The sequence below is a fragment of the Schistocerca piceifrons genome, chromosome 7 (assembly GCF_021461385.2).
Source record: "Schistocerca piceifrons isolate TAMUIC-IGC-003096 chromosome 7, iqSchPice1.1, whole genome shotgun sequence".
NCBI classification, from domain to species: domain Eukaryota; kingdom Metazoa; phylum Arthropoda; class Insecta; order Orthoptera; family Acrididae; genus Schistocerca; species Schistocerca piceifrons.
Genome location: NC_060144.1, coordinates 183932480 through 183959633, shown reverse-complemented (window position 1 = coordinate 183959633; position 27154 = coordinate 183932480). Strand labels below are relative to the sequence as shown.

The window sequence follows — 27154 nt, the reverse complement described above, 5'->3', positions numbered from 1 at the left end:
ATTCTAGGTCAACGGGAAGCTGCCAATATGTCTTGACGAGTGAGTTTCGAGTATCAAAACATGTAACATAAATGGCTGTATCTTTTGATTTTATTGACTACGAGACTTAAAATTTTTACACCCCAAATGGACCATAGACCTAAATATGTGACAAAAATTTCAGTTCCACAGAAAAAGTGTTCTTAATAGTCACATAGATAGAAAGGTAACAAAACAATCCTATAAGGAGTCTGTTTTTAAAGATTCAGGCACGGGACCCCAAAAAATGGATATAAAAATCCTACGAAACTGAGTTCTTTTTGGATTCTTTCTAACACTGATTAGGAATGCGATGTTCTCTCTCTCTCTTCTCAGCGATCACAGGCCCTGTAGACCACGCGCTGCATAAACGGTCTGCTTCCACCGCCTTCTACCTCTCGCAGCCTCTCTCCACCCTGCGGAAATACCTAATGTCATTTTTTCACCTTGTACGAGAACGGCCCAATGGTCTTGTTGCCTGTAGAGTTCCTTCAAATGCTTTCTTGGTGAGTCTGTTGTTTTCCATTCTAGCCACATGTACAGCCCATCGCAGGCTCCTACTTTTTAATTTCTGGATGATAGTGGGTTGCTTCATTAACTGATAAATTTCATTGTTATTTCGAATTATCCATACCCCATTCTCTAACACTGGTCCCCAGATTTTTCTCATTGCTTTTCTTTCGAAAACATTCGGTTTTTCTCTTTCATTTTTTCTAAGTGTCCAGCTTTATGAACCGTACAGTACTATGGGGCAGATAATAGTGTTGTATATCTTCATCTTTGTGGTGATTGACAAAGCTTTACTTTTGAGTGGGTTGCTTAGTGAGTACAGACATCTTGACCCTGAGGCTATTCTTTCATATATACCCATTGTTATGTTATTTTTACTGTTGAAACGTGATCCAAGGTATTTAAACTGGAGAACTTTTCTGAATTTGGAATGTTGGACAATTTCAAAGTAAGGATTTGGGTTTATGACTCGACCTGTTTCCATATTTTCTCTTGGTTAATCAGAAGCCTGAGAGATCTATACATGTCTTTCAGTTCTTCTTCAGTTTCACTCAGCAACACTATATCATCTGCATAAGCCAGGAGTTTTACTTCACTACGTTGGAATCGGAGACCATTGTATAGATATAAATTACTCTCCCGAACCACTTTCTCTAATGCAAGGTTGAAGAGGACACATGAAAGAGCGTCTCCCTGTCGTAAGCCTGTTTTAATTGGAAATGTGGGAGATATTGATCCTCTGAACTTCACTGCTGCCTGGGGGCCATCCATGCACAGTTGTATCATCCTAATAATTTTACTGGTATACTAAATTCTCGTAATGGAGGCTACTTCTGTGGATGCTGTCGTAGGAATGCGATGTTGGAATTACAAAATTCAAAATGGCGGATCAAAAATTATAAATTTAGTGGATTCGGGTAAAACTACGGGCATAAAATATCGCGACGTCGCTAATAACGAATTATAAGTCGAAATTGCCGTATTTAAATGTTTTATTCGATATTTTACTTTTATCAGTCGAAATTAAAGTCACTTTCGTCGCTTGTCTCACTATTACTTTCAGAAGGTTCGCTGTCGGGTAGTCCACTGGGAGATAGTTCGAAAAGCAAATCTATTACCTCAGGTGACATCTGTATATGTTCTTCGATTGTAATTTTCTGGACTCTCGAGATAAATGAATCCGAAGATGCCAGGAGTCGATGAAATGCTACGTGCGTCTTTTTCTCACTAAAATATTTGCATGTAAAATCTTCCAAGTAACGCCAGGTATCCTTATTCGGAGCTTCCTGCGCAACTTCATATAGCCGAGCAATCGGCAACGGAGCAGCTTCGGTTATGGCATATCCGTGCATCAAAAGTAGGTGGACCATTATCAGCATTGGGGATTATCGCAGAATATTGTAAGCCCAGTGAAGTTGGCGCCCGACTTTCGAGAAATATAAATACATTTTTAAGAGTTCTTGATAGATATGTTTCAGTTCTATGGCTCTCTGTACAATGTTTGAACAGCTCTTCAGCATTTCACGAACAAAGCAATATTACTCGGGGAAATGTTAACGTTGAAAACAAAAATATTTGCCAGTTTGCTAAAAATTCCGTTAGCTCCCCAAGAATTCTACTGAAACCCCTAATGACAATATTTTGTGCCGATCACACTTTATGAGATAATTGCAATAATGAACGACCGGTTTTTTCCGCGTGGCACTGCCGCACGGTAGAAAAATGACCGTCCACTAAAAACTTGCAAATATGCGCACACGACTACATTAACCGTACATTAGGGAAGTAGAAAGGCGATTTACAAAGGTGGAGCCACAAAGAGGAAATTTTGTAGGCAGCGATTTCGGATAATGAGGTAGTACTTTACTTTTAATTCGACATACCATCATTACACCATTTAAAAAATGTATAAACAAACCGTCTGGAATGCAACTCGTCTTATTTTATCCTGGCAACTAGACAGGATCGTTGTCATACATTAAACAGGCCACGTAAACAATATCTGAAAAATGTGTCGTTGCCCGATTCACTGTTTACCGCCAACTGTCACTGCACATATAATATCGACTTCAGACTGGAATAACACCGCAGCATAGGACAAGTGAGCGCCATTGCAATATACACAAGATGTGCTCTGTCCAGATTTTGAAGAGAGTTGGCCCACTATGCGACGACCGAAAAAATCTCAATACCCATGAACAAGACCAGAACCGCCGTACACAACAACAAACAATGAAAGGTGGCAACATACAGTATAATAAACTTTCATCGGTCTGGCAGTACTACTTCAGCAGACGAAGTGCGCCAAAACACAGAGACGTAAATGTTAATTTTCTGGCGACATGAAGGAGTATTGTAGATGCTTCATGGCAAGCATGTGGGGCTATACTGAGGAACTAGTTAACGTTTATGGATTCAATATCTTTCGTAACGAGCCCTACTCACTGTGTTAGTTATCGATTACAACTAAAGTCACAATATGCCCATATTACGGTTGCAGAATTCCAATTACGTAGTTGCTTTCGCGAGTACTGCACTGTAATCGAAACTTCTTTAACGTCTGACAGGTAATTCACCCTGTGTTAAGAATCGTAAGAGAATATTTGCTTCAAATGGTTCAAATGGCTCTGAGCTGTGATCATCAGTCCCCTAGAACTTAGAACTACTAAAACCTAACTAACCTAAGGACATCACACCACATCCATGCCCGAGGCAGGATTCGAACCTGCGACCGTAGCTGTCACGCGGTTCCAGACTGTAGCGCCTAGAACCGCACGGCCACTCGGGCCGGCTTATATTTGCTTCTATTCTTCCTTTTTTATTACACATTATACTCTCTCCCCATATGTTTTCTCAGTGTATTTTGTGCCCACAATTTTGCTAAAACTTTTTGTAGTTTGTAGTGCAGGACGTGTGCGGCTGGAGTGACACGACTCTGACAGGTTACACGTACGTAACGTTCCTGTCTGATCACTTGCATCCATTCGTGTCCATTGTGCATTCCGACGGATTTTGACAATTCCAGCAGGACAATGCGACATCCCACACGTCCAGGATCGTTACAGATGGCTTCAGGAACACTCTCCTGAGTTTAAAAACTTCCGCTGCCAACAGACTCCCCAGACATGAACATTTTTGAGAATATTTGGGATGCCTTACAACGTGCTGTTCAGAAGAGATCACCACACCATCTATTCTTACGGATTCATGGACAGCCCTGCAGGGTTCATGGTGTCAATTCCCTCCAGCACGACTTCAGACATTAGTCGAGTCCATGCCACGTCGTGTTGCGGCACTTCTGCATGCTCACGGGGACCATACAAGACAATAGGCAGGTGTACCAGTTTCTTTGGCTCTTCCGTGTAGAATATGCTGATGTAATGGTACTACTTCTACGCTATATACACAAAGGTCTAGCGTGCCTACTTAGGCTAGTGGTAGTCTACAAACGTTACTTCTTGATGTCTCTTGACATGAGAGCTGTTAGCGGTAAATCTGACTAAAGTAAACTCCGCCCGAACAGGCCACGAAGGCCCAACTGTACCGACCGGCCGCCGTGTCTTCCTCAGCCCACAGGCGTCACTGGATGCGAATATGGTCGGGCATGTGGTCAGCACATCGCTTTTTCGGCCGTATGTCAGATTACGAGACAGCAGCCGTAAATATGCTAATTATTAATGTGGTGCTGTGTGCCCTAATTGGCTTCCACTGCATCGCTCATTAATTGTTAACTGTCGTTGTCAGAGTCAGTGGTATTGTTCTGTTCTGTGTTGCATACTTTCCCTTGCTCAGGTTCATCTCGGTTAACTGCCTGTCTGGTTTGTCTGTACAGTCTTGTTTTAGTGTATTCGGTGTACAGTATATGTAATGTAGCGGCTGTGTCCTGGTCTTGCTTTTTGTCTATGTCTCTTATGGATTCATAGATGTTTGCCATGTGTGAAATTCGTTTGTCGGGTCCGCATGTGTAGTGTGCAGTATAGGAGTATATACTCTGAGGTTACTGGTTCCCAGAGGAACACTCTGTTTGCTGACAGAGATGCATTCGATGATGGTGCATTGGACAGGGGCCGTGTCTTGTTGGTCTGCATGGAGCATTTTCAACTCCTATCAAATGTTAAGGAAATTGGTTTACCACCCAAGCTCCCCATAAGTTTTTTCTGAACTGTGTTTGAAGATACTCGTCCAAATGTCATCTCTTTGCAGTAGCAGTCCCTTGTACTATCACTTCACCCCTCTGAACTGTTCAAATCGTATTTGTTTCTCTCTGAGAGTTCTCGACTCTCGTTGGATCTGCTTTTGGTTATCGAATCCTTTTTGAGTCTGTTAAGTTCTTTCGACCAAAGTTTGTTTCTTTTACTTTATCACTGTTGGGAGAGCTCTATCTTGTGCGTCTTGCAAGAAAGTAGAGACGTTAGATGCTGGCGTTTGGAGCGAAACTGACATTCCAACTTATCCCAAAGGTGTTCCATTGGGTTCAGTTTAGGACTGTGGGCTGGCCAGCCCATTTTAGGAAAGTATTGTCCACAAGCCATTGTCTCATAGATGTTGCTTTATGACAGGGTGCACGGTCATGCCGATACAAACGATAACTCTTATTCTACTGTACGCGCTACACAAAGCTGTGAAATATGGTAATATGCTTCTGCATTTAAAGTTTTCTTAAGCGCATTAAGTGGACCACTCACTAACAGCGAGAAACACCAGCCGGACGCTGTGATCGAGCGGTTTTCGGCGCTTCAGTCCTGACCCGCGCTGCTGCTACGGTCGCAGGTTCGAATCCTGCCTCGGGCATAGATGTGTGTGATTTCCATAGGTTAGTTAGGTTTAAGAAGTTCTAAGTCTAGGGGACTGATGACCTTAGCGCTTAGAGCCATTTTTGAGAAACACCACATATGGTAACGGCATCCGTCCGTTCTTCACTTTGGCTCTAAAGACGTTGGTAAATAATGTTTGCCAGGTTGCCAGGCATTTACCAAAAAGAAGGAAGCCTTCCATCGGACTATCACAAGTAGCAGCGTGATTCATCCGGGAGAAGTTGCTCTCTGGTAATGTGGTCCTGTATGAGTATTAGACTGAAAGCACAACGTTCCCCTCCTCTTTTTATACTGGCAGTTCCGCGTGTCGTGTCATATAGAGTGGGCGTCACGAAATTACACACATAAAGGTCATAGCCGTTGCGTGCAATCCACAGGATCTAAGTGATGTGATTCTCCTTTGCTTGTAGCTTTGTTGCTTCACTGTTAACAGTACAGTAGATCAGCGCCACGTGTGATTTGAGCCTTCCGTGGACGGTGCAATGACGTGTGTTTGGTAGTGAGCTAAAGGCATGAGCAAGGACTTTGTGTAGTGCACTCCAATCGGTGTGCGTAAAGGACGAAAAGACATTCGAAACAATCTAAAATTGTCGTCTCGTTGGTACTGAAGATTTTTACTGATCGGGCTAGCAGTGAAGCAACAACGAATAATATAAATTTTGTCCGAGTTCATAAAATACAAAAAAAGCTCGTAGTAGTTCGGAATCGACTATATTTCCAATTAACAGTAATGAACTCAACAGAATCTCTAGATGTGAGCAAGTGTTTTGGTTCTCAAAGAAAGGGACATAAATGAAAGAGAAAGTCTATGGAATTTAACGATTCTGATAAAAAATTAATTCGCAGAATTGTACTTATGATACCACGACAGATGAGAGTACCCGACGCCTGGAAAAATACAGGATAATCTCGGTGAAAAAATTATTTCAGCTCAGAGACCTCCTTTGTCTTCCCTGCTTACCTGGTTTTTGATTAAGAAAATGTAATTATGGACGAAAAATTTTAATGGAATGCAGAAACACTGCAGCAGCAAGAAAGAGGTTCTATGTATGGTGCATTTATTGCGTGCTGAGGACAATAGTCTTAAGTTTCACAAAACCAATACACAGATATATTTTGCTCAGCTTCAACGGAAGTAGTGTCCTGAAAGTACCTGCAGTTACTTTTGTATGGTGTGTATCTGTGATCTGGGTGGTTGGTGCAATAACTTAGGGTCAGTAAGCGCTGCAAATAAATAATTTTCTGGAGGGAGGGAACTTTCTCGGTCGTATTAAGGGTAACCACCGGAACAAAAATCCTGACGACCGCACACCAGAAGTCGCACTCTGCCGCACTCGCAAATAAAGTACGTCCATAGGTGACACATTATCACAATGATGTCTCAGATGTTAACAAAATTAATTTTATAGTTTCCCTAGAAACTTTCTCGCTGAAAGAGAGACATACGCAAATTCATCAGCGACGACGCTTTTCATTACACATATGGAACAGTTTCACACCTCTTACGGTGTTTTACTTTTTGTGTCGGAATACTTGTATGTTTACAAGAGAAAATATTTACCACATGCACCTATAAACTTTCAGAATATCCATACATTTTTTCAGTTCAACTATGTCAGTGGTTCTATCAACACAGCAAAAGCACTCCGTCTTCAGGCCACATGTGGCCCATCCTGACCGGAGCCGCTACTATTCAGTCGAGTAGCTCCTCAATTGGCATCACGAGGCTGAGTGCACCCCGAAAAATGGAAACAGCGCATGGCGGCTAGATGGTCACCCATCCAAGTGCCGGCCACGCCCGACAGCGCTTAACTTCGGAGATCTCATGGGAACCGGTGTGTCCACTGCGGCAAGGCCGTTGCCGTTCTATCAACATGCTGAAGTAAAAAGTTATTTTGATTCGAAATTTCTTGTCAGTTTTTTTTGTCGTAGCGTGGAAAGTGTCATGTCATATTCTAGACTAAAATTTGAAATGTTTAATGTTTTTTTCGGAATTTTTACTAACATTTGAAATAATCACTAACCGGGAATGCTGTAAGACTGTGAGATGACCCTGAGGTACTTACTTTCGTGACGTCGACTGTAGTGGTTAATTCCACATTACATAGGGTTATTATGTGCACCACCTCGGAGCAGTGTGTTGGTGTGGCAGTTCTGAGCTGCGTCTACTCACCGGGTAGCGGGACGCAGTGGATGCCGGCAGGTGGCTGCTCACTCCCGCCCACGCGCGCCCCCGCAGCGGCCTCCGCCTCCTCGAAGTACTCCTCGACGTAGGCCGGCAGGTTGCCCGGGTACGTGAAGTCCGACCCGAAGCTGTCCCACAGGTCGTTCACCTGCGACCCGAACTTCTTGCTCAGGTTCTCTGCAACACCATGCATCGGGACCTCAGTCCCACAACGCTACAGTGCGCGCACAAGACGTCGCGAGGACGTCTCCAATAGTGTGTAGTTAATGAGATGAGATGATTTAATTTCTGAGACGTCAGCGCTCTCGTTGGTAACAATAAAAATTCTCGAATGAAACTATTTGGTTCCAGAGACTACTACATGATTCCTGCCTCAAACGCAGTCATAGGAGCACCAATGAGGTGAAACTATATCCTTCCAGAGACATTCTAAAGTCTCAAACATCTATGATGTATGTATGCAGATTGAAGCGTCGAATGAAAATTTGCACAAAGTCCAGGATTTGAACCGGGGTCTCCTGCTCACTACGCAGATGCGCCAACCACTACGCCACCCTGGCGCTAGCTCCACCGACTCACCTAGCACGCCTCCCTCATCAATCGAAATTTCCATTCACGCTTGGGCTCACTTGGTGTTTCCCCTAAACTCAAACAACATTTTAGAGGCTTTGCACCTATATTAGAATAGCACCTCAGCATCGAACGAAATGGGAAATCCTGTCTGAAACCCAGACATAGGTACTTTAATCAAATATAACTGTATAGTTCCACAGACCTTTTAAAGTCTCAAGTCTGAGTCTGCATATACAGGGTGGTACATTGATCGTGGCCAGGCCAAATATATCACGAAAAAAGCGTCAAACGAAAAAACTACAAAGAAAGAAACTTGTCTAGCTTAAAGGGAGAAACCAGATTGCACTATAGTTGGCCCGCTAGATGGCGCTGCCATAGGTCAAACGGATATCAACTGCGTTTTTTTTAAATAGGAACCCCCATTTTTATTACATATTCGTGGACTACGTAGAGAAATATCAATGTTTTAGTTGGACCACTTTTTTCGCTTTGTGATAAATGGCTCTGTAATAGTCACAAACATATGGCTCACAATTTTAGACGAACACTTGGTAACAGGTAGGTTTTGTAAATTAAAATACATAACGTAGGTACGTTTGAACATTTTATTTCGGTTGTTCCAATGTGATACATGTACCTTTGTGAACTTATAATTTCTAAGGACACATGCTGTTACAGCGTGATTACCTGCAAAAATGCTCAAAATGATGTCCGTCAACCTCAATGCATTTGGCAATACGTGTAACGACATTCCTCTCAACAGCGAGTAGTTCGCCTTCCGTAATGTTCGCACATTCATTGACAGTGCGCTGACGCATGTTGTCAGGCGTTGCCGGTGGATCACGATAACAAATATCCTTCAACTTTCCCCACAGAAAGAAATCCGGGGACGTCATATCCGGTGAACGTGCGGGTCATGGTATGGTGCTTCGACGTCCAATCCACATGTCATTAAATATACTATTCAGTCAGTACAGCTTCAACCGCACGCGAGCTATGTGCCGGACATCATTCATGTTGGAAGTACATCGCTATTCTGTCATGCAGTGAAACATCTCGTAGTAACATCGGTAGAACATTAAGTAGGAAATCAGCGTACATTGCACCATTTAGATTGCCATCGATAAAATGGGGGCCAATTTTCCTTCCTCCCATAATGCCGCACCATACGTTAACCCGCCAAGGTCGCTGGTGTTCCACGTGTCGCAGCCATTGGGTATTTTCCGTTGCTCAGTAGTAGATATTATGACGGTTTACGTTACCGCTGTTGGTGAATGATGCTTCTTCGCAACATAGAACGCGTGCAAAAAATCTGCCATCGTCCCGTAATTTCTCTTGTGCCAATTGGCAGAACTGTACACGACGTTCAGATTCGTCGCCATGCAACTCCTGGTGCATATAAATATGGTTCGGGTGCAATCGATGTTGATGTAGCATTCTCAACGCCGACGTTTTTAAGATTCCCGATTCTCGCGCAATTTGTCTGCTACTGATGTGCGGATTAGCCGCGACAGCAGCTAAAACACCTAACTGGGCATCATCATTTGTTGCAGGTCGTGGTTGACGTTCCACTTGTGGTTGAACACTTCCTGCTTCCTTAAATAACGTAACTATCCGGCGAACGGTCCGGTCACTTGGATGATGTCGTCCAGGATACCGAGCAGCATACATAGCACACGTCCGTTGGGCATTTTGATCACAATAGCCATACATCAACACGATATCGACCTTTTCCGCAATTGGTAAACGGTCCATTTTAACACGGGTAATATATCACGAAGCAAATACCGTCCGCACTGGCGGAATGTTACGTGATACCACATACTTATACGTTTGTGACTATTTCAGCGCCATATATCACAAAGCGAAAAAAGTGGTCCAACTAAAACATTCATATTTCCTTACGTACTACACGAATATGCAATAAAAATGGTGGTTCCTATGTAAAAAAAAAAAACACAGTTGATATCCGTTTGACCTATGGCAGCGCCATCTAGTGGGCCAACCATAGCGCCATCTGGTTTCCCCCTTTAAGCTAGACGAGTTTCGTTCTTTGTAGTTTTTTCGTTTGAAGTTTATTTCGTGAGATATTTGGCCCGGTCACTATCAATGGATCACCGTGTATACGTCACAGAAGGCTGAGATTTAAAAAGGCGTCTGGAACCATGTAGTTTCATCTGATAAAAGCATCTATGCCTGGGCTTCGAACGGGTCCCCCGTTTCGTAGGATCTAAGCTGCTATTCCAATACAACTGAAGAACCTCTGCTATGCTTTTAGAATTTAGGGGGAATACCAAATGGATTGAGGCGTGATTGGGAATTTGTATTGAGGGGGAACCGTGCCAGGATAGCCTGTGCAGCTGTGCAAATCCACTGCGCCAGGGTGGCGTAATGGTTAACGCATCTGCCTAGTGAGCAGGAGCCCCGGGTTCGAATCCAGGCCTTAGTACAAGTTTCCATTTGTCACTTGAATCTGCATATATACACCAGTAAAAATTCTAACAATAGCAGGCTCCAAAAGGAGCTGTTCTGAATCGTCCTCCTGCAGTGGCCTCCGACTCGGAGGTAACTGATTGCAAACCTGTTTTAGCCACTAGGATTTGACTGGCTATGGGGAGAGAAGTAGCGGCTTGTCGTTATGGATGAACGAAATTTACTCTGAAAATCCATTGCAGATTAGAATTGTGTGTCAGACCGAGACTCGAAACTCGGCATTTTGCCTATGAGGACGGGCCACGAGTTGTACTTTGGTAGCTCAGTCGGTAGAGAACTTCCGTACAAATCAGCACACGCACAGCTACAAAGTGGAAATTCATTCTGTAAGTTTAACCTCTCAACAGTTTCTCATTGGGTAAAGACATGAGCCCGTTAATGCATCCTTCTGTCAAATGAGGGCATTTACTTCGGCGATCACTCTGGGGCTGTTCGAGCGGCGAACCCGCAAAACATATGCACTGAAAACTTATATTCTTGTAAATGAAAGCAGTAAACAAAAATACTTCAAATGCGAATATTTCAGGTTAGGCTTTACTCTGATTGTTGCTGATACGTGCATTACATAAATACACCAGATGAAAGAGGTTTAAACCTCTGAAAAAGCGTATTGGAAATAAAATAAATGGTGACTGGCAACAAACGAAACAAAAGTACATTTAAATAACGAATTTGAATCAGACAACAGTTGTCGTTGTGGCGGCTCCATTCTTGTCCTTGGAATCAGGAGGGATCCTGAAAGTAATGTGAAGCAGTTGTTCTTGTACGTGGCCTACTGGCAACTGCGAGTATCGCTCGGTAGCATACGCGGCAGGCGCCGTGACGCCACTGGCTCAGAGAAAGTAAGTCAATCTGTCTGTCGCGTAGAGAGGGTATTAAAAACCACGCTGTTTACGTCACTTAACTACGCAACAAAGATGGACATTGCATTTTCATATAATCCATAGTTTCGTCATATGCCTTCGCTGTTGCGTAATAAATTGTTTTCTCTAAGTTAGTTAATATGTTCGAAGTCGCGTTTTGCTCTCTATTTCTTGCCTGGCCTATGATATTCCTGCCTGAATTGCTCTTCATTGAGTATTTTGATTTCCGTTGGGCTTACTTGCTCCAAGATGTACTTTACAACAAAATATTCTGGAAATCCAACGTTGTACAACGTACTGACTTTTTTCTGTAGACGGTTAATGATTCGAATCTGTCATCGAATCTAAGGCGAGAGAGAAAGAGAATTTATAGAGCTGAACGGCAAGAATACAGGGAAAATGTCATTATAGTACCGAAGGAAACTTTGTGTTCTGCCTTACGGCAGGTCTTGTCATGAGGGAAGCCTCGTCAGAGAGGTTCACCACATGAGCGTCTAGGGAAGTGATTCCAGTGGTGATTTCCCGTTGCCTTCCACTGATGACGATGAAATGATAATGAGGACAACACAACACCCAGCCCCTGAGCGGAGAAAATCTCCGACCCAGCCGGGAATCGAATCCGGGCCCCTTGGCGTGACAGACCCCCGCGGTGACCACTCAGGTATTGGGTACTGGGGCGGACACCGAAGGAAAAATGGATGAATTATGTTTCAAGTGAACTTAGCCTAAACCCCTAGCGTAAAACTTTTAAATTAATATCCAGCAAACTAAGGAGACTTTTTCATCCTTGAAAAGAGAAGACGCTCAGCCACAAAAGGCTTGTAAACGTTGACTAGCCTGTATAAGCAACTGTTATTACCACATTATACAGACGATGATGAAGATGAAAAACAGAGCAAATTGCGAGGATAAATGGATTCACATTATTATACACGTGCCTCCGTAAAAACCTTCGCAGATAAATAACTGAGATCGAGTATACGCCACTACAGAAAAGAAAAACTCCTGCGCCAGACTGCAGAGTGACCGAAATACTGCAAGCACGGGAGGACAACAGTGCGCATTACTTGACAAGTCTGTTTAACGAGGGAGAATCCCAAAATCATGGAAATTAACACAAGTGGTCATCCTTGAGAAAGCAGATGATGAGAATTCCTACCGACCCCTATGCCTATTAAAGAACTTTGCAAAAGTGCAAAAAATGTTACTCTCCAAGAGACTAGCAGAGCTAAGAGAACTTAGAGAACAACCAAAACCAGTGTGGGTTTCGAAAAGCGAAATCCACAGCACATGACATTAGTCATGTACGGAGCCTTGTAATGGAATAGTGAATATCTCAGGAGCGTCAAATAACGCTTGGGGACTTTCCTTGTTCTCACAACTGCATGACTAGTAGTGTCCTACAACTTTGCACAAAAGTTTTAAGAGATTATTGCAGGAATAGGCAGGACACACTTACTTAGTTAAAGTAATGCAGAAAGCAATAAGGAAAGGATGTCCAAAGGGCTCTATTTTGGGACCGTTTTTTTGGATCTAAAGCTCCTGCTATAAAAATGACAGCGGCGTCAGAAGTAACAGGCTATGTACCTTATCCAGGATAGGTTTCGGACTGGACGTTCTAGAACACAGATGGAAGATAGTGAGAAGATTACGACGGAAATAGTATAGAAATTGTGCATAGAAACTAAGCTAAGTTTTACCTGTGGGCTTGTAAAACGGTTTCCCACTACTAAAATGGCTAATATCTTTGACGAGAAACCCTATGATTAGGATCGGACGGAAAGGCATTCGGACAACACGCTTATAGGTCTTAAAGAATTATATTGGACAAAAAGCAAAACTTTCTAGTTCATGTTAAACATGTTAGCACCAAAGCCTCAGCCCTACTGAAAAAAAAATCGTGAATATTGCCCACAATAGATTTTAAATGCCATATTAGCTAATCAGAATATATCACAAATAAATTCTCGCTAGCATCGTGGCATGTGGAGGCAGTGTTTGCGCTGACAGACTGAAGATGGCAACAGTGGCGAAAATGTTACAATGGGCACAGAGAGCGTGTCTTAGTACGACTTAAGGTGATTTTAGAGATATGGGCCATTGACTTTATAGTAAGGCTCGTTTCGGAGACGTTACAGAAGAAGGACCGTAACATTGAGAGTGATTATACTGATGGAAGGTCAGAAATAAGGAACAAGATAATGAGGGAGCGGTGGGAAGCGAGGGATAGCAGCGATACTACAACTTGTGTTTAAGAAGTATTTTTCTGACAAGGAGAAATGATTACTAGTGGTCGATACCTATACATCACGGAGGCTAGTCACCTTATACAGGGTGGTTCACTGATAGTGACCGGACCAAATATCTCACGAAATAAGCATCAAACGAATAAATTACAAAGAACGAAACAAGTCTGGCTTGAAGGGGGAAACCAGATGGCGCTATGGTTGGCCCGCTAGATTGCGCGGCCATACGTCAAACAGATGTCAACTGCGTTTTTTAAAATAGGAAACCCCATTTTTATTACGTATTCGTGTAGTACGTAAAGAAATATGAATGTTTTAGTTGGACCACTATTTCGCTTTGTGATAGATGGTGCTGTAGTAGTCACAAATGTATAAGTACGTGGTATCACGTAATATTCCGCCAGTGCGGACGGTATTTGCTTCGTGATACTTTACTCGTGTTAAAATGGACCGTTTACCAATTGCGGAAAAGGTCGATATCGTGTTGACATATGGCTATTGTGATCAAAAATGCAAACGGGCGTGTGGTATGTATGCTGCTCGGTATCCTGGACATCATCCAAATGTCCGGACCGTTCGCCAGATAGTTACGTTATTTAAGGAAACAGGAGGTGTTCAGCCACATGTGAATCGTCAACCACGACCTGCAACAAATGATGATGCCCAAGTAGGTGTTTTAGCTGCTGTCGCGGCTAATCCGCACATCGGTAGCAGACAAATTGCGCGAGAATCGGGAATCTCAAAAAATTCGGTGTTGAGAATACTACATCAACATCGATTGCACCCGTACCATATTTCTATGCACCAGGAATTGCACGGCGAGGACTCTGAACGTCATGTACAGTTCTGCCACTGAGCACAAGAGGAATTACGGAACGATGACAGATTTTTTGCACGCGTTCTATGTAGCGACGAAGCATCATTCATCAACAGCGGTAACGTAAACCGTCATAATATGCACTGTTGGGCAACAGAAAATCCACGATGGCTGCGACAAGTGGAATATCAGCGACCTTGGCGGGTTAATGTATGTATGTTGCTGCATTATGGTAGGAAGGATAATTGACCCCCATTTTATCGATGGCAATCTAAATGCTCCAATGTATGCTTATTTCCTACGTAATGTTCTACCATGATGTTTCGCTGCATGACAGAATGCCGATGTACTTTCAACACGATGGATGTCCGGCACATAGCTCGCGTGCAGTTGAAGCGGTATTGAATAGCATATTTCATGACACGTGGATTGGTCGTCGAAGCACGTTCACCGGATATGACGTCCCGGGATTTCTTTCGGTGGGGAAAGTTGAAGGCTATTTGCTATTGTGATCCACCGACAACGCCTGACAACATGCGTCAGCGCATTGTCAATGCATGTGCGTACATTACGGATGGCGAACAACTCGCTGTTGAGAGGAATGTCGTTACACATATTGCAAAATGCATTGAGGTTGACGGACATCATTTTGAGCATTTATTGCATTAATGTGGTATTTACAGATAATCACGCTGTAAAAGCATGCGTTCTCAGAAATGATTTCACAAAGGTACATGTATCACATTGGAACAACCAAAATAAAATGTTCAAACGTACCTACGTTCTGTAGGTAACCTACCTGTTACCAGTTGTTCGTCTAAAATTGTGAGCCATATGTTTGTTACTATTACAGCTCTATCTGTCACAAAGCGAAAAAAGTGGTCCAACTAAAACATTCATATTTCCTTACGTACTGCACGAATATGTAATAAAAATGGGGGTTCCTATTTTTAAAAACGCAGTTGATATCCGTTTGACCTATGGCAGCGCCATCTAGCGGACCAACCAGAGCGCCATCTGGTTTCCCCCTTCAAACTAGACGAGTTTCGTTCTTTGTAGTTTTTTCGTTTGACGCTTATTTCGTGAGATATTTGCCCCGGTCACGATCAATGGACCACCCTGTATATCGGGTTACGAGCTACATCCAACGCACCTCAAAAGAAGTAAATAACGAAGCAATGGTGCATATGATGGCGGACAGCTTGGATCGCCACAGCAAAGCATCTTTGAATGTGTGATGGAAATATACATAACAAAGGGAGAAAGGTGTATGTTTAGGGACAAAAGCACTTATACCATAGTCAGGGATAGAACACTGTATGATGTGTTGGAATTTTACTTGTCAGGAATACAGAGATGGAACGCAGAGGACAGAAGTACAGCTGAAGATCGAAGAAATGAGGAAGGACCACGTGGGACGACAGAACACTAACACGAGAACAACAATAACCATCGAAGAATTCCGTGGGTGTAAATAGGTCAGACGAACAGAGTGGATGAGACTGTACCTATGTCCTGGAAAAGTAGTTATCTATGAGTAAACTGATCAACGTAAAAGGGCCAGAAGTGCAATAACTAAAAAATGATTAAAAGAAATCTTCTGAGGTGTGGATAAACAGAGTGTCGTTCTCTAGACTGACATCCGATGCTTGCCCCAGTAGACTAATCAATGTAACAATTTCATGTTCAGCAAATTATTAAAACCTAATCTCCGCCCCGGTAGTTGAGTGGTCAGCGCGACAGACTGTCAATCCAAAGGGCCCGGGTTCGATTCCCGGCTGGGTCGGAGATTTTCTCCGCTCAGGGTCTGGGTGTTGTGTTGTCCTAATCATCATCATCATTTCATCCCCATCGACGCGCAAGTCGCCGAAGTGGCGTCAAAGCGAAAGACTTGCACCAGGCGAACGGTCTACCCGACGGGAGTCCCTCGTCACACGACATTTCATTTCATTTTCATTAAAACCTAATGAAAGATACTTTTGGGCAACCTCACATCGAGCAAACAGCGCACCGGAGAGTGGCCGTGCGGGGCTGCTCTTGGTTTTCAAATTTTTTATGCTGATATCGTGATGTGATACTCATGCTGATTAATAATGCAAAGGTCATCAGAACTCCTTTTATTTCGCACAAGAGGAAGTAGTTAAATATCCGTGAGTGGCGGCATCTCCATTAGCATTCTGTTGGAATGAATGACTCGTCCAAGTCCCGGTCACTCCTCGGTTACTTACCACCTACCCTAGACTTACTCTGTATTACTTCTCTCGGTGTGCCACCACTGGAGCCTTATCGGTGCTGCTCGCTGTTCAGCTCATATTCGTAAATTTTCATGGCAGGCTCCAACAGACGCTACCTTGCACGTCAGCCTCCATGCCAGAGTTGCATTCACCTCCTTTCATTGATTTTCTTTTTAATTTTCAAAAACACCATGATGTATTTAATAACAAAAATACAAAATTAAAAGATACAAAAATGGCTTTAGTGCAGTATGAAACGAGTGACGATGGTACTAATCCAACTGAAAGACTGAAGTGTGGAAATATTAACAAGATATTTACGTTTTACAAGATAATTTTTAACTTCACATTTTATTGCTGCATATGGCCACGGATTAAGACTGCAGAGTTATTTTCGATTTTTGCGGAGTTCAAACGTATACCTCTTCGTGGAGCATCAAGACTTTGCCAAATGTTATGTAATAGCGGACTGCATTCCTCTTATTTACTTCTCGGGGTATAATTGTTTTTGTTAAATATCATTTTTCGATCTTACCTCTCATACTTTTGAGGTTTCTAATCTTCTTTGGCGCTGGCAGTGAACTGCAGTTCATTAGCTGATTTCGTAATGAGTGAAACATTTCCTTAGCACAGTATCCCGTTAGCTTGCTTTATTATTTTGTTGTAAACAACCACTAAATGTTCCATTTGCATCGAAAAGCGGATTTGTCGGTTTCCTCGTGTTCAGTCACCGCTTTCGTTTCAAGCAACGGTTGTGATGCAGTACTACTGTAATTTTCACGCCGGAACGCAAGCAGTATTGAGAAATCGACCAATGCTTCGGACTCTGTGCAGATCCATAAGCGACAATGAGATTATCACTTTAATTCTGGAGCTGTGTGTTAGCAACAGTGAAGCTGAAGTGTAGTAACCGCATCGGATAATGCAAGGGAACTCGGCTGGCAAGAACAGTGGGAGAAGAAGGACGAACAGCTGCGGGTGAAACTTTAGCAGAAGTAATTTCTTGCAGATGCTAGACAGAAACACCGCGACACCCCTTAAACTCGTGCGTTTAATTACCTGGCCCCGAAACGAGGCAGCGAAGAGCGAAGTGAAACGAACGTACGTGCATTATACTGTACTACATTTCATCAGTAAAATCCCATCGATCCAAAAGTAATGAGTATTTTCGACATGGAAATATGTGAAGGTCACATTTTATTTAAGTGAAATATATTAGTATGATTTAGAGTTAAGAAATGTTACTACATAAATGCTCTTACGAACTATAATAATAAATGTTTCGCATTAATTTTAAGAATACCAGTGAAGATAGTCTTCAGTTGGGTAGAAAATCTTCATCATAATGTCTTGTAATTATCATTTAAACTCCATAATATTTGACGTGAGACACGTAAAATAACAAGGGCATGCTGCTGAAAAAATGTGTTGTCATCTACCTGACTTTTTTTCTAAAGCAGGGGTAATGTTTGTAAATATTTGTGGAGAGTGTTTTAGTCCAATTATTATAACTGAACTTTGTGCTACACCTCGAAATTCATCATTTCATTAAAAAAATTGTAAAGGATTACGACACCAATAGTTATATGTTTCACATAACTGTCAAAATATCAAAGATTTTAAAGAAGTTTTACACGAGACTTACTTTTTACAACCGACTTCGGCATTCTAAAATTCTGTCTTTGTAAGACAGGTTTTAATGAAAAGAATATGCGTGGAATATACGAGTACCATCGTTTTAAATTACTTAGATGAATCCATAGTCTGTGTCATGATTAGTAATTGAAGCGGCCTCAGTCCCAGATTCGAAGCCCGTCACCGTTTGAAAATCATCAGGAATGGCGGCTGAAGACTTCCGGGATAAGAAGTCACCCTCATTCTGCCAACAACCTTATCAAAGAGAGCGCAGGAGCGCATAGAGGTTCTGGGCACTCTCTTGCCAATGGGGTGGCAAACTGTCCACAAAGGCGCAAGAATTAGCAGTGATCAAAGGGTGAGCATACAGAAGGCAATGGAAACTACTGCATTAAAGACACACAATGCGTATCCACAGGACACGTGGTATGTAACTGAAAAGAGTTATGATAATGGCAGAAGGTCCCGGTTGCCCCCTATTCGGATCTCCGAGATCAGAGTGCCTGGGCGGAGGTGATCATGAGAAAAAGACTGAATAACCAACGGAACTATAACGTTCTACGAGTAGGGGCGTGAATGTCAGAAGTCTGAACATGTCAGGATTGGTTGGCTGGTGTGGCCTGTAACTGAAAAGTCTCATGATAATCTCTCCAATGGCAAAAGATTTCGGCCGTCCCCCATTCGGATCTCCGAGAGCTGACTGCCAAGGCGGGGGTCGCCATGAGAAAAAGGCTGAATAAACAACGAAACGATAACGTCTGTGAGTCGGGTGGAATGTCAGAAGTTTGAACGTGTAAGAGTTAGCTGGCTTGTTTAGAGAGTAAAGGGACGAAACTACAGACGTGGCACGAAATCTGGATAATGTGAAAAGGGAAATGTAAAGGCTCAATCAAGATATAGTGGGGGTCAGTGAAGTAAAACGGAAAGAAAACAAAGGCTTCTGATCAGATGAGTACAGGGTAACACTAACAGCATTATATGGTATAATGGGAGTAGGATTCGTTACGAATAGTAAGGTAGGACACAGAGTTACTTTACATTGAACAGTTGAGCGATGGGGTGGTTCTTATCAGAACTGATACCAAACCAACACCGACAACGATGGATGAGGTATACATGTTGGCGTCGGAAGTAGAAGATGAAAAGACTGACAAAGTATATGAGGACACTGAACAGGTAATTCAATACGTAAAGGGAGATGGAATACGGTTTTAGGAGGAGGAATAGAAGAAAGGGTTACGGGATTATATGGGCTTCACAGAAGGAGTGAGAGAGGAGCAAGACTAATTGAGTTATGCCATAAATTTCAGCTAGTAATATCGAATACCCTGTTCAAGAATCACAAGAGGAGGATGTATACTTCTAAAAGATTTCAGTCAGATTACATCATGGTCAGCCAGAGATTCCGAAACCAGATACTGGATTAGAAGATGTAGCTAGGAGCAGATGTGGACTCATATCAAGGTTTAGTAATCATGAAAAATAGGCTCAGCAAGAATCAGTGCGCAAAGAAATGGAATACGGAAGTACTGAAGAATGAAGCGATAGGCTTGAAGTTCTCTGAGGTTATAGATCAGGCTCGTCCAAACTGTGCCCCTGGTGCGCTAGCGCCCGCGATCGCCCGCGACCAGCACCCCGGGCGTATTCGTATGTTGTCGCAGTGGCCGAGCCGTGTCGCTTAGCTGGCCGTGCGGACCGCCCGAACGCCAGCCGATAGATATATTTGTTCGCCCGTTTTCCCTTCGGGCAGAGGACGTCTCACAAGTGCTTCAACTAGAGCTGGTTGACCTACAGTGCCATATCCGCCCGAAGGACCGCTTTCTTATGTGTAAAACTTTGGATGACTTTTACAGCTGTCTTCCACGAGAGAGATATCCTCTTTTGCACAAGCACGCGGCCAAAGTTCTCTAAATGTTTGGTTCCACGTATATTTGTGAGCGATTTTTCTCTCTTTTAAAGCTTGCTAAAACTAAGAACCGTTCATTCCTTGGCGCTAAAAGTTTGACCAATTCTTTGAGGTTAGCAGTCTCACGGAATATTGTGTACCAAGCCTAGACAAAATCGTTTCCTCGAAAAAGAAAAACGTGTAAAATGTTGTCTTCTTTAACAATGTTGACTGTAAGAATTAAAGAGCTTTATAACCTTAATTCTATTTTAATAAATTTTCAAACTTGGTCAGTAAAAATTATTACATACAAAACAGCAAACTAAGGATCCGTTTTCTAAACTCTGAAAAGAGATACAAAAATTGTAGCACGAAGTATAACAAAAAATACTTACTTGTAACTACTAACAGTAAGAATGAGACTCTATATCCCTTACATAAATTAATTCTAAAACAGAATATTTTGTTTACGATGGATCTGACCGCGGGACAGCCCAGCGCAGAGCAGTGTTGTGCGGTCTCACTCGCTCTGCAGCTCTCTCTTTCTCTCTCTCTCTCTCTCTCTCTCTCTCTCTCTCTCTCTCTCGCTCCTATGGCGACACTAGCGACACACGGTCGCGGACGGGGCGCTGAACTACACTGTCTTGCGCCCGCGGGGCAAGGGCGCGCCCGCCGGGAGCAATTCTTGGATGAACCTGCTATAGATGATGCGAGAGGGAATATCTCAGTAGGAAGCACAGTTGAAAAGGAATTTACATCTGTAAAGAGGGCACTCACCGATTTTGAAGAGAAAAAAGTAGGTACAAAGAAGGTATCTGTGAATAAACTATGGGGAACACAAGAAATACTCGAGTTGATCGATGAAAAAAGGAAGTATTAAATGGTAACGAAAATTCAGCAACACAGAAATACATGTCATTCAGGAACGAAATAAATTGGAAGTGCAGGGAAGCTAATGCGAAATGGCTGCATGAAAAATTCGAAGAAATCTAGAAAGAAATGACAGTAGTAAGGGCTGACTCAGTATATAGAAAAGTCAAAACAGCCTTCGGTGAAATTAAAAGAAACGGTGGAAACATCAAAAATGTAATGAGAATTTCACTGTTAAATGCAGATAGGTGAAGTGAATCTATGAGGGAAAGATTTATCAGGTGACGTGATAGAAGAAGAAACAGGAGGCGATACAGAAGATAGGGGATCCAGTATTAGTGTCAGAATTTAAAAGAACACTTAAGGTCGAATAAGGCAGACGGGATAGATAACATTTCATAAGAATCTCTAAAGTCAATATTGGAAGTGGCAACAAATCGACTGTTCACCGTGGTGTGTAGAACGTATGAGTCTGGCAATATACAATTTGACTTTTGGAAAAACATCATGCACACAACTACGAAGACCGCACGAGGTGACAAGAGCGAGAATTATCGCACAATCAGCTTAACATATCATGCATGGACGTTGCTGACAAGAATAGTATACAGAAGAATTTAAATGAATACTCAGTACGTCTCAGATGACGATGAATTTGATTTTAGAAAAGGTAACGGCACCAGAGAGGCAGTTCTGACGTTGTGCTTGATAATTTAAGCAAGACTTACGACAAATCAAAATATGTTGGAGCCGTGGTAAAAATTGCTGTGTTGAAGAGCGTGCCGCAGCGCGTAGTGTGAAACAGTCGCCCTCCGTTTCTGGCGGTGGCGCCGCTGTGGCAATCGCATCTTTGATGTCTCCCTCTGGTGGGAAAGTGGAAAGGTTGCCTGTTCACGTGCATTTAAGGGGCGCTATGAGCTCGCGAGTCGGTCAGTCTGGGTCAGTCTCTCGTCCCCAGCTTACTAGTCTGTCTCTCGTCCGCATTTCTTAGGCAGTTAGTGTCTGTCTGTCGTTCGGAGTGCTAGAGTGTCTGTCGTTCGGATCAACCTTTAAAGCCGGCAAAATGAGAGTGTTTCCACTCCGCCAGTAAGAGAACTCAGCGAGTGGTAGCCCGGTCGGGGCTTAGTTCCTGAATCTGAGTCTGCGCGTTAGGCCGCCAGTCTGCTCGAGTTTGCCCAGGCAATTGTCATTGGCGGTTGGATAGATCGGTTGGTCGGTCGCGCACTGAGACACAAGATGACTTGTCCGTCTTGAGCGTCGGAGCATGTGAGGTCGCCACGTGAGTCCAGTTCAAATGGCTCTGAGCGCTATGGGACTTAACATCTACGGTCATCAGTCCCCTAGAACTTAGAACTACTTAAACCTAACTAACCTAAGGACAACACACAACACCCAATCATCACGAGACAGAGAAAATCCCTGACCCCGCCGGGAATCGAACCCGGGAACCCGGGCGTGGGAAGCGAGAACGCTACCGCACGACCACGAGCTGCGGACCGTGAGTCCAGTGGGACGCGGCGTATAGCGAGGGGTAGTGACTTCGCGGTCGACACGAGAGCAACAGGAGTCAAACCACGACATCGGTCTGCCCGGTGCGAGCTGCGACGCCGTGAGACGGGAGATCGGCGCGCCTTCCTGCGTCCGTTGAAGCGGCTGGCAGCGGACGGTTCGGGAGAGCGATTTGGGGGTGATGCGCCAAGTCTTCTCGAGAAATCGCAGTTTATTAGAAGTTAAGTGATTGGTGATATCTTGTTTGATTTACTCTTGTTAAATTCTACTTGTTTTCTTGGTGAGGTCACCAGCCGTTTTGCTTTGGGGTCTTCCCACCATTCTTCTCCGTTTGCCCACCCGCGGGAAGGTGGTTGTTTATAAATTGGGTGGTCCGTTTTTGCCTTGTGGAGTAAGGGCTGGTTAGAGAAACCTGCAGTTCAGGTTGTTCGGTAATCTCCCTATCAATCTACCGTACGTTAGTAGCTGCCTCTGTCATGTTTGCCGGATTTGGTGTGTTAACGAATTTATTGCTTGGAGTGTAACGGCCTAATACCTGAAATATGTTTTGATCTTTGGAAACTTTGATATTATTGCCTATGATCTTGAGAGGCGGTATCTGTGTACTGTAGAGCATCTTAACTATTGTTTGGCCAACCTTGTAGAATTTTAATGATTTAAATGATCATTTTAGTATATAAAGTTGCCACCCTTTCACCGTAAGACTTTTCTTAGAAGTTAAAATCAAGTTGCATCTTCGGTGGCAAGGTTAATATTTTAATTGTTAGTGTTTTTTACCATTTCCATCCCTCCTACGGGGGGTAGATAGTTTGTGTGCTTGTACAAATTGTTAAAACTCTTAGTTTAAAGTTATCTGGTGTGTTGCAGATTTGCACCAGTGTAGTCTTTCAGAGGCTGTTGTGAGCAGTTGTAACTACGGCCGTGTCAAAAGGGAGTGGCAAGGTTCTCTGCCCGAAAGCTCATACAGTCAAAACTTGTTCCTTTCTGCCGCTGAATAAATTGTAACTTTGATATTTAGAGGGTGCTTTCTGATTATAATTTTAAATCTGTTTCTTTAAAAAAATGCTTTTAGGCACTATTAAAGTGAATAAAATTCCCATTTGTTAAAAGGAATTTGGTTATGATTTCCTCAGTTACTCCCTGGCAACTACTTCCATGCTTACATAGTGTGATTAAATGTGTTAATGTTCTTGATGAATCGCTAGTAAATAAAATAAATTCTTAAGAATATTCTTTGAACATAAATCACGGTTCAATGTTCATAGCATTTGTCGACCTGTAAAGAGCTTTCGATAATGTAAAATGGTGCAAGATGTTCGAAATTCTCAGAAAAGTGGGTGTAAGTTATAGGGAAATACAATAAATACAAGAACCAAGAGGGAACATTAAGGGTGGGAGACGAGGAACGAAGCGTTCGGATTCAAAAAATTGTAAGATGGGGATGTAGTCTTTCGCTACTACTGTTCAAAATATATAGATCGATGAAGCGATGGCGGTAATAAAAGAAACGTTCAAAAGTAGACTAAAAATTCAAGGTGAAATGATATCAATGATAAAATTCGCTAATAACACTGCTATCATTAGTGAAACCAAAGAAGAATTACAGGATGTGCTGAATCGAATGAACAGTCAAATGTAACACAGAATATGGATTGAGAATAAAAAAAAAGAAAGCAGTGAGGTGTAATGGAAACGAGAACAGCGAGAAACTTAACATCGGGACTGGTGATTATGAAGAAGATGAAGTTAAGGTATGCTGCTACCTCGGAAGCAAAATGACCCATGACGGACGGAGCAAGTAAGACATGAAAAGCGTACTAGCACTGGGATAAAACGTATTCCTGGACAAGAAGTATATTAGTATCAAACCTATACCTTAATTTCTAGAAGAAATTTGTGAGGATGTAGGTTTGGAGTACAGCATTGTATGGTAGTAAAACACGGACTGTGGTAAAACCAGAAAAGAAACGGATTGAAGCATTTGAGATATGGTGCTACAGACGAATATTGAAAATTATGTAGTCTGATAAGATACGGAATGAGGAGGTTCTCCGCAGAATCGGGAGGAAAGGAATATATGCAAAACACTGACAAGAAAATGATGATGTTTGGTTTGTTGTGCGCTCAACTGCGCGGTTATCAGCGCCCGTACAATTTCCCATCCTTTGCTCAGTCCAACCCCGCCGCTTTCATGAATTATTATGAAATGATGAGGACAACAAAAACACCCACTCATCTCGAGGCAGGTGAAAATCCCTGACCCCGCCGGGAATCGGACCCGGGACTCGGTGCTCGGGAAGCGAGAACGCTACCGACAGACCACGAGCTGCGGACATGACGAGGAGAAGGAACAGACATTGAGGAATAACTTCCATGGTTGAATTCCGGTATTTCGTCTATATCCAGTCACTTCGATGTCTATAGAAACTGAAATTCTTGTCTCTTGTTAAGGAGAACATAGAACTCGTCTCGTTAGTCATACCACTTTTTTCTTTTTCGACTTCTGCAGCTTACAAGAACTGTTATTGACATCTCAGTTTTAGCATGTTCATATTCTTTTGGTATTTGAGGTACAAATGTTATAAATTTGATAGGTTATTAATGTTTTTTGTGGTTGTGAATTATACTTGTTGTTCCCGTTCTTGCAATAGATCTGAGTTTTGGACTGAGAATAGGTTCGTTTGTTGTTTCCTAAGTTCCCGAGTGATTCTACTTGATCCTACAGCCCACAGTTTCCGTGGTTTCTTGCTTGCCTTACATTGTCCACAAATTGCTGTTCGGCAAGGGAAATCGCTTGCGAGTCAGACATTAGTATATTTTCATTCAGTCTCTTTTCCCAATCTTGTTTCCCCTAAGTCACCACTAGAAGTTGCTGAGGGCTCTTTGTTTCCATAGTTTTGCGCCTCTTCTTTATTACTCGCAGAAATTTTTCTGTTAGACTTTTCAGTTGAAACTTGTCTCGGATTTTTGTATCAGCAGATTCAGCTCTGTCCATTCATGACTGTTCTGTTTTTTTCAGGTGGTAAATCCGCAGATGTTTCTTCTGAATGTACCATCGACCGTGTTTCAAGACTTGGTTCCGCAGCACCACTCACCACGTCACCGACATCCATCACGTACATTTCTGATTTGTTTATCGTAGACTGTCTGCCCACGACTGCAATGTCTCTTTGACGGCTGGGTTATTTACCGTTTGCTGCTAGTATTAGCTGTGCTACAGTCTTCATCTTTACTACTAGCCTAGGCTTGACTGTGGGGTAATGGGTCAGTATTCCTCATTCTTAAATCATTATGATTCTTTCCATGTACATCTGGAGACTGAAATGCACGTTCGTTTAGAACATTAGGAACATCACCACTGTTTTCATGTCCATTATTTACGGTCTCGGTGTCATTAACAGCAACTGAATTACGTTCAGCTGATGTGGTACCGTTTGCCGTCGGTTTTCCACTTATTCTTACTACTACATCAGAAAATAAAGGTCTTCGTTTAGTTAGGTTGAGCTCAAGATGGAATTCTCGTCTAGGGCCGTCCTGTTTAACGTGATTTGTTTCATTACGTATGAAGCATGCTGGCAGTTGCTCCATGTTTGCAATTTACGCTTGATAAATCTCAATATTCATTAGGGACGGGATCGATTTTTTTAACTTGACATATCTGATTGCATTTCGGACGGGGAACGGACAGAACTGCCTAGACCTCGTTCCCAAACGCACGAACGTTTCGATAAGTCTGAATTTTATTACTTCGTTGGGAATTTCCAAACGGAATTGAAAGACCCGCACTTTTGTCAAATTGCCTTCCACTATAGTAACAGTTAACTTAGCGACAGAGCATGTGGCAAATGTTACTTCAAAGTTACCAATATGCCCATGGATTAATCGCTAATATACTGAGTTTGAAAAAGTAGACATACTCGTCAGAATTATGTTACACGCTATCTACTTGATCCCTTCTTAGTTTCATGTAGGTAGTTACGTATTTCTGAATTTTGAGAGCTGTTGGCTGTTCATTGATGTAGGCGAACTCTAGTTTCATAGTATTCTTCCGCTGGTAGCTTTCCATTACGATTAAACTGTCACTTAGGAAACGAAGCTGTTTAATAGACGCTACGTGAGGACTCACTAAACGCACGCAACTTGTAAAACACTGGCTGCAGCGCTCACGAGTAAGCACGTCACCGGCCCCTAACCTTAGAATGATATGATTATGTCATACGCTCCTGGAAGCAAAAGCACCACTATCAAAGACTATGGTTTTGCCGATAGATTTGCTTCTTTTCAGAAATAAGATTTATAAATGGTGACAGATGTGAGCCATGCTGCAGCTCGCGTTGGTGCTGTTTGTATGTTTCCGCCCTCTGTTGGAGGTCAGACGGTATCGTTTAGTTGGCATGGTTGTTTGTCTTCTTCTCGTGTTGCTGGGGCCACTCTGTTTCGCAAGCGTTGCCTGTCCGCTAGTGGCAGCAGCGGCCGTTATTGATATGTAGTAACTGTTGCCC

The 27154-nt window shown here is 42.8% G+C and overlaps 1 protein-coding gene and 1 non-coding gene across 2 annotated transcripts in view; one reads left to right on the top strand and one right to left on the bottom strand.

Moving 5' to 3' along the window:
- The window catches only part of LOC124805538 (lutropin-choriogonadotropic hormone receptor-like), an 860476-nt gene that overhangs the window by 83157 nt on the left and 750165 nt on the right, over positions 1-27154 (bottom strand). The window contains exon 13 of the mRNA XM_047266106.1: positions 7516-7704. Within this exon, the coding sequence (XP_047122062.1) occupies positions 7516-7704 (189 nt within the window). The remainder of the gene's footprint in view (positions 1-7515; positions 7705-27154) is intronic.
- On the top strand, positions 10478-10549 carry Trnat-agu. The gene has a single exon. It is a non-coding gene; the product is annotated as a tRNA-Thr (tRNA).